The sequence below is a fragment of the Ascaphus truei genome, chromosome 2 (genome assembly GCF_040206685.1).
Source record: "Ascaphus truei isolate aAscTru1 chromosome 2, aAscTru1.hap1, whole genome shotgun sequence".
In the NCBI taxonomy this organism is placed as follows: Eukaryota; Metazoa; Chordata; class Amphibia; order Anura; family Ascaphidae; genus Ascaphus; species Ascaphus truei.
The window spans coordinates 297,157,375-297,166,414 of NC_134484.1; the positions used below are offsets into that span (position 1 = coordinate 297,157,375).

The following is a 9,040-nucleotide window of genomic DNA, read 5'->3' on the forward strand; positions in this document are numbered from 1 at the left end:
TCAATTCCTTGAACTTTTAGCCTATTAATGTTCCCTTTGGGGCATTGTACAAAATGATTCGAGACAGGGTGAGATGTATCACCTTTTTTGATTAACCCAATATGCTCAAGTATTCTATTCTTTAAAGGTCTGATTGTTCTTCCTACGTAGTTGATTCCACACCCACACGTCAATAAATAGATCACATATTGGGTGTCGCAATTAATAAATGACTTAATTGGAAAATCCTGATTGGATCTACAACCTCTAAAATGTTTTGAGGGTGTCATAAACCGGCAAATCTTACATTTCTGTATGATCCCTTAGTTATAAATTTCCTGATGGGGGGAGGTGTAGACGCAACATAGCTTGGTGAGATGTAAGTGGCAATAGTTTTTGCCTTGCGGTATACAAAGCGGGGACCCTTTTCCACATATTTTTTCAGACTCCCATCCATTTGGAGGATGTTCCAATGATTACGAATAATTTTTTGAATTTGATTACTACATCTGTTGTACTGTGTAATCATTAGTGGAACATCCTCCCCTATGAAATTGGTATCTCCCCTGGTTTTAATCTCCCCATGGATTGGTAGGTACTTTTTTCTAGTTTTTAGTAAATCCTCTCTATTGGTTAGTGCAACTTCTTTTTGGATTTGGGTCAGATGCTCTGTGTTGTAACCTCGCTGATGGAAACGGTGGTGCAGCTCCCCAGACTGACGAGAAAAGGCCTCCTCAGTGGAGCAATTTCTCCTCAGTCTGAGGAACTGGCCCTTGGGGATACCTCTGATGACGGCAGGTGGATGACAGCTGTCGGCTCTTAATAGCATATTTCTTGCATTAGGTTTTCTGTATGTCTCTGTTTGTATTTGGCCTTTGATGTCAATAGACAATCGGAGGTCCAGATAGTCAATGTGTTGCGTGTTGTGGATATGAGTGAAGACTAAATTTAAATCATTAGTATTAATATAATCAAAAAAATTGTGCAAAGTGTCTAAATCACCCTCCCAAATCATAATCAGGTCATCAATAAACCTTCTATAAAATGTGATGTGCTTACGGAAAGGATTTGTGCTTGAAAAGATAAACAGTGATTCCCACCACCCCATAAATAGATTCGCATACACCGGTGCAAAACTCGTGCCCATTGCCGTACCCCTCTGTTGTAAATAAAATGTGCGATCAAATAAAAAATAATTATGTGTCAATAAGTATTTAATAGCATCCAAAATAAATGCTGTGTGAAAGTGATTGCTATCTGGACCTCCGATAAAGTGCTCAACAGCTGCCACCCCCTGATCGTGTCTAATTATTGAGTAGAGGGACGTAACGTCCATGGTTACCCAAATTGATTGTGGGCTCCAATTCACATTTTTCAATTTTCTAATGAGGTCCCCTGAATCCAACAGAAATGAAGGTAAATGTTTTACGAAAGGCTGTAGAAATTGATCGATGTATTTTGATAAACCATCTCCCAAAGATCCAATAGACGAAATGATTGGCCTCCCCGGGGGGTCGACCAATGTCTTGTGGACCTTTGGGAGATGGTAAAAAACTGGTATGATTGGGTTTGGATTCCACAGAAATGCAACTTCCGCTTTGTTTAATACCTGAGTAATTTCCCCCGCTTCTATCAAATCTTTGTATGACCTCAAAAATCTCTCTGTAGGATCATCTGGTAGTGCAGAGTAGGTAGTGGCGTCCCCAAGTTGCCGAAAGGCTTCCTTAAGGTAGCCAGCCCTACTCTGCACCACCACCGCTCCTCCCTTGTCGGCGTTTTTTATGACAATTTTGGAGTTTTTCTGTAATGACAATAATGCCTGCTTCTCTTTGTAATTGAGATTATGTTTACCCATATTATGTAGGGAGTAACCCTCCGCTAAGATACGCAGGTCCCTAATGACCAAATTCTCGAATGTCGTTAAAAAAGGACCTTTAGCGAATTGTGGATCAAATATAGAACCCTTTTTGAGGGTAGACCTCCAATTACTGAACTCTGGAATGATATTTTGTTCAGATACAACATCGTTATCATATAATAATTCTTCAAGGTCCAGTATATCTTGAAGATCGCAAGCCCCTCTAAAAGAGGGAGTCGGGACCACTGGTTCGCCTATATGTGGTTCAGGATCTTCTTGAAGGTGTGGTGAGGATGGTACTCCAGGCAACTCAACATCCTCCATAATGTCCAATGACCTGTCCTCTGTGGTACCCACAAATTGGGAACGTTTGTGGAAAAATGACTTTAAAGATAACTTTCTCACAAATTTGTGGACATCTATGGCGGTGTTAAACAGGTCAAAGTCCATAGTTGGTGCATATTTAAGTCCCTTTTGTAAGAGTGACACTTCTGCGGTGGTTAGTTCCTCCCCAGAGATATTTATAACATCTGTTTCTTGATCAGAACTTACTTCTTCCTTTTGGCCGGCCACCTGCCGCCCTCTCTTCTTTTTTCCTCTTCTGGCTCTTTTTGGTTTTTCTGGAAGAGAGGGAAGTTTTTTTGCTGTTGTAGATGTCTGGAGGAGGATTGTTGTTCCATTCCGCTATCATGATAACTTTTTGTATGGTCCGCGCCTGGTTTCCTGGAGGTTTCCACAGGGCCATCCGAGTGGTATCCTGTTTTATCAGACTGGAAAAAAGATACTGAATGCGAAAGGTTATCTACATCTGAGAAATCAGAATCCCCACTTGTTTGATCAGTATTTTTTGATTTGAGTATTGATTTTCGCGGGGTAGACCGCATAACCCTTTCTTTTTGCTGATAATTTTTCTGAGGGCCCTGATTCCCCCTGTCTCTGATAGGGTTAACCCGCTGCCAGCTATATACTTGCTTCTTCTCGTAGTCGGTGCGGTCCCTATCATATTTGACCTGTTTTTTTGCAGTGATATCTTCCTCAGCTTTTAATACGGTCTCTGCTAGTATTCTGTCATAGTTTCTGAAACCTTCCAACTTTTTAAATCTTTGTAATTGTGATTGGAGTTCTTTGATTTGTGTTTGCAAACTTTTCCTCTCGTTAACTTTTTGTTCAATGATGAGCTCCATTAGTTTGAAACTGCACTGGTCTAGTGTGGCCACCCATTGTTGTTCAAACTGGGGGGTAGAAAACCCAAATGTTGGGACCTTCTTTACACGTAAACCCCTTGGGATCCTTTTGTTAGATATATAATTTTCCATGGAAATGATATCCCACCATGCTCTGATGTTCAAAATCAAAAGTCTCTCCAGTCTTTGGAAGTGTGTTTTTAAATCTGAAATGTCCTTAGTGTCAACATCCACTACTCGTTCAAACACTTGTTGTGCCCTTTTCTTACTGATTGAGTCATCCCAACAGTTTAAAGCATACATTGTAGGTTCCTCTTCAACTGCCTCATTTTCCTCCATCTCAGCCATAACAACACAAACAGCGTGGATATTCCACTGAATATGAATAAGCTTTTATGTCCAGGAGTGTAAGATGGAGTCTCCCAACGGTGACGATCGGCATGTTTCTTTTGCATATTGACAGCGTGTCTCAGGTTCCCCTGAATTTTTTCCCAACAATCTTGGAGGCACTGGATTCTGTCCTCGGCGGCGGGAACTCCAGAGCTGGAGACTGTGGAAGGAAGACCTGAGGGATGGAACGCATAATTCGTGAAGAATGGAGATTGTTGAGTGGATTCATGTCTAAGATTGTTATGTCAAAACTCCACCCATGGAAGAAGATCCGACCAATTGTCCTGGGCATCCGAGATAAAACAGCGAATGAACTGTTCTAATGACTGGTTGGTACGTTCTGTTTCTGTTCTGAAGCAAAATGCCCAGACTTTGGCAGAAGGCCCTCCAGAATCTGGAGATGAACTGTGAGCCTCAGTCTGAAACAATGACTTGCGGAGTACCGTGGAGTCTCAAAAATCTCCTTGACGAAGATCTCTGAGAGTTTGAGAGCGCAGGCATAAAGTGCGTCTGTTTGTAAAACTGATCCACGAACACTAGTATGGTATCCATCCCTTTAGAGCTGGGTAACTCCACGATAAAGTCCATCGAGAGATGCGTGCATGTACGGTCTGGGATTGGGAGTGGTTGAAGAAGGCCTGACGGCTTGTTGCGTGGAGTCTTATTCTGGTTGTATGTGGGGCACGAAGCAACAACATTTTTAATATCCTTGTGCATGCTTGGCCACCAAAAGGTGTGCGTCTGTTGCAGCAGGCTAAATGAAACTTTTAGTTTAAGGTGTGTAAACACACCCATATAGTAGCTGGGATGATGCTTCATACAATGATGAGCATATGAGCTGAGGTTAGCATCTAATAAAATAACATCAAATAACATCACATTGCCCCATTCAGTATCTACATGAGCATATCTGTATTAGATTACTACAGTCTGGGTATGGAGACCCTGTGTATGTTGCAGCAGGCTAAATGAAACAGCCTTTGATGTCCCAGCGTGGATACTACGTTACCAGCCTCCTGTACACAGCCCGCGTCGCACGAACCACCTCCCTCAGACGCCACTGTCATGACGTCACAACCCTAATTTTTAAAGCTCATTATATATTTATATAAATACCCATATGGATCGTATATGATTTACATAGTTACATAGTAGATTTCATTTCAAATTGTTTATTCTATTGTTCCATTGGGGGACTGGTTGGTTTCATCAGAATTTTGTCTTTTAGATTCCTAGTTGATCCCTTTCTCCCCCTTTTCCTTCCTCGACCCCCTCCTCTTTCCCACCTACACCTCCCCCTCAACACTAATCTGCCTCATATACATGAGACACTCACATTTGGAAAACATATGTGCTATTATTGTCTCGTGAATATCCTTGTGTAAGATATAAGTATAGTATTCTATTAATTTTGTTATAGACATTTATTTACATATATGCTTTTCACATTGTTTATTGCAATTCACAGATAGATATATCAAAAACAAACACTATTAACAATAGTTCAATAGAGACCACTTTGTGATCCATCTTGGTTTTATTTTATTACATTTCTTTATATAGATCAACATATATTTTGTATGTATCCATTCATTATTTGACCCTTCTCATTGAATTAATACATGGCGTTTTGATCATTAGTATTCTTATTCCGTTCAGATTTGAATACCATACTCTATTATTGTTCCATTTTATACTAATATTGTTACAATCAGGTTCTATATGAGAATTAAACCTCCTATATTTCCAGCATTTGCAGGATTATGTTTTTAAGCATATTATTTTTTTATTGTTTATTTACCCTATGATGTCTGAATTTTTGTATTTGTTTTATTTTAGCATATTTGTATGTTTCATGTTATGTCCCCCAAGTAGTGTGTTCTGGTTCAGACTATACTCTCCTATTAGATACTTTGTATTCTTGACAGAGGCAGACTTCTTTAATCCACACCCATTTAGCCATGACCAGCAGGAGCCGCTACTTGAGGGTTGCTTTCACCATGTCAAATCACTTTTTGATAAAGTACCTTGGGTATGAAATGAGTCAGAGGATTTTTCACCTGCCTGTTGCATAATTATTTTTAATTTTAAGAACTTTGAAATATCTCGTCACATCCCGTTATTATTTTTGAGTGCATCACCAAGCTTTCGTTTTTTCTGTTTGATTGCCTTCTGGCTGGATCACACACACACACCGGGATGACTTCTTCATTACGAGACTGCTCCAAGTTCCAGTACCGTGAGTCTTATGTTTTTACTGACATGAGTCAATTAAGATCCAGGGTTGCATTTTGGTGTTTCGAGTGGGGATTCCAGGTAGGGGTGGGAGTCGCTAGACTTGTTCACCGTGGGCTCTCCGACTATGACTTCCCCCCTCACACCGCGGGATATTATTCCCCGATTAGCAAACAAATAGAGTAGGCTTGACTCCCACTTATTACTTGGAATATACCTAATTCTTCCAGTGGACTGCAGGATTTATGCACAGCATCCAATTTTTCATATATGGATATTAATGTTCCTTATTGCATGAGTTATGTAGCCCAATTCTTTGGACACTGTCCTATTACAGTATCGCCTGTGGACCAATTATGTCAGTGTGGCTGTAAAGGTCTCGCTGACGCCATTATCAGTCTCAAGCACTCCCAAAGTCACAGTCAAATCAGGTTTTAGAAATAACATTTATTAGCATATGAAAAGGACACATCATCCTAGAAACATGGCAGATAGGCTTATATTTGAGACCATGTGCTTGAAGATGTATCAGCATATATAGTGGAACCTTGGCATAACACAATTACCTAACCTAAAATGTTCTTCTTCCCCCATATCCCCCCCCCCCCTTAAATCAGTCAAATGTAAAAGGTATATTTAAAATACAAAGAATGAAATTATTCTTTCCACAAAAGGTATTATTGAATGCATTTCCTGTATTAAAGCAAAAATAATGTAAACAGACAAGGACGGGCTCTCAGGTGGGCGAGTCACTACTCCTATAACTTACAAATGAGCAATCAGTGTTGCTCACTGGAGGCAATCCAGTTTCAAAACTTGAAACAGAACATAATTAGAAACAGTGTTGAAAAATAAATCTCTGAATATGATATGGTATAATTAGTATTATAACATTAACAGTCTAAATATTTACCCAGCAATATTTCCATCTGTTTTTTTATATGTATAATATGCATTGTTTGGCAATTTGTGAAATACCAACGATTTTTCAGACATATTTTTCCTCTTACAATTGGTTTATGATAAATTGATTTTTTTTAAGGCTTTTTCCTGCACATTCATCTATGTTGTATAGGCAAAGTCACTACAGTACATGGTTTGCTGTTTGTTATGAATTTCTAAAATGAATAGCAACTCCTGCAGATGTAAGTAGTGTGTTTTTATGTTATAAATGCAGAAGTAGAATGGCACCATAAGGAACACCCAGACTTGTCCATTATACACACTCTGAAATCATCTTTCTTTCTTCAAACTGTTTGTCCACTGCAAGTGATAAAGCCTGAAGAAACCTTTCAATGGTAGCTGTAGGAGACTTAAAAAACAAAAAACATCAAAGTGAGTAAAAAAAACAACATGGATACAATCATGCTTATAACACTTTTATATGTACACACACACACACACACACACACACACACACACACACACACACAACACACACACACACACACACACACACACACACACACACACACACACACACACACAAAAAGACAGCGCCTCCAGAGTGCAACCCTTGACTATATCAGCCCAAGCCGAATGATTGGAAATGATGGTGGACAAAAAAAATAACAGATGCCTATTGCTGTAACTAAAATAAAATAGTGATGCTAAAATGACCAAATATACATACAGCTAATAAACTATAGCTATAAGTGTGTAGCATGTACATGAAATATTAAGAAATTGACAATAACCACTGCACAAATAAAAATAAAAAAACAACCTATAAAATGTGCAGTGAAAATTAATAAGTCAAAAATAATACTACTTAAAAAGTCCATGGAACACTGCGTATTTCAATTGAATAAAAATATAACCGTTGTAGATGTCTTCTTGGATACTGGCAGCCTTTATCCTGGGTTCAACAACCTCCCATTGTGTGACCTAACAGAAAAAAGAAAAAAGCGCCCGATCCTAGTGTGATATCTGGTTGAAAAATGTAATAAAAAAATCTCAGCAGATTTCGGCAATAGTCTTCTCTAAGGTCGGAATTGGCACCCACTCAGCCACCGTAGTTGGGGATCCCTGTTGAAATCCGTTTAATCGGAAGAAACGCGTAGGGTCACGTGGTGTGGAAAAACTACGGTGGCTGAGCAAGTGCCAATTCCGACCTTAGAGAAGACTACTGCCGAAATCTGCTGAGCGTGTCCACTTTGCTGAGATCGTGTACCAAGTACTTGCGTAATCAGGAACCAAACGCTGTTACCTTGTGTTGCCGGAGGATTTCCTAGAAGGCGAGACCAGCAGTGGAGTTCCAGAGGTTGCAGCTCGTGACGGAGCAAGCAGACGGCGTTTTTTTACTTCTGTGTTGGCGCATCAGTTCAGCTCATACCACGCTTACAATCATTGGCTACATTGTGATTTTTAAATTGTCTAAGTTCTTTATTTCTAACATTTTCCAACCAGATATCACACTAGGATCGGGTGATTTTTTCTGTTAGGTCATACATATGTACATGTACACGTGTGTGTGTATGTATGTATGTATGTCTGTGTGTGTATATATGTATATGTGTATATATGTATATGTGTCTGTTTGTCTGTGTCTGTGTGTGTGTGTGTCTGTGTGTCTGTGTGTGTGTGTGTGTATGTATGTATGTATACACACACACACACACACACACACACACACACACACACACACACACGTGTATATATATATATATATATATATATATATATATATATATATATATATATATATATATATATACAGTGCTCGACAAATAATGATAACCACTCGCCCGTTGCGAGTGGATTTAGGCCGCTGGCGAGCCGTGCTGCAGCTCTATGAATTCCCCTGCTCCTGGCAATTTTTTTTTATTTTTTTTAATAAATAAATAATCTCCCTCCCTGATTGAGATAACGCGGGGAAGAGCTCCTTCCCCTGATCTCCTCCCCCTCCTGATCTCCTCCCGTGAGTCAGGGGGAGCCCGGCCGGGTGCCTGTTCATTACATTTTAAAAAAAAGTAAAAAAAAAAAATGGCGGCGATTTCCTTGGTCCAGGCGCGCATGCACAGGGCAAGCAGGGTGTCCTGCCCTCTGTGCTGCCTGTGGGCCCTCTGTGCTGCCTGTGGGCCCTCTGTGCTGCCTGTGGGCCCGCTGCCTGCCCCCCCCAGCAACCCAGAATCCCCCGCACCCTCACCCCCCCCGCTCCCCACGTGGGACGGAGGGGGAAGCCCAAAACAAGCGCCGCGCGCAATCTAGCCCCCTCCGCTCCCTCCCCCCTCCGCTCCCTACGTGGGACGGAGGGGGAAGCCCAAAGCAAGCCCCGCGCGCAACCCACGTGGGACGGAGGGGGAAGCCCAAAGCAAGCCCCGCGCGCAACCCACGTGGGACGGAGGGGGAAGCGCCAACCCAGCTTCCCCCGTGCGCGCCTCCTGCGCATGAT

At 41.0% G+C, this 9,040-nt stretch overlaps 1 protein-coding gene across 2 annotated transcripts in view; it reads right to left on the bottom strand.

The window, feature by feature from the left end:
• Nucleotides 1-6,078: 6,078 nt before the first annotated feature.
• TRIP13 (thyroid hormone receptor interactor 13) overlaps nucleotides 6,079-9,040 on the bottom strand; it is a 237,077-nt gene continuing 234,115 nt past the window's right edge. For both annotated transcript variants that reach the window (XM_075586372.1, XM_075586373.1), the window contains one exon: nucleotides 6,079-6,958. In XM_075586372.1, coding sequence (XP_075442487.1) covers nucleotides 6,863-6,958 — 96 coding nt within the window. In that variant the 3' untranslated portion in view covers nucleotides 6,079-6,862. The remainder of the gene's footprint in view (nucleotides 6,959-9,040) is intronic.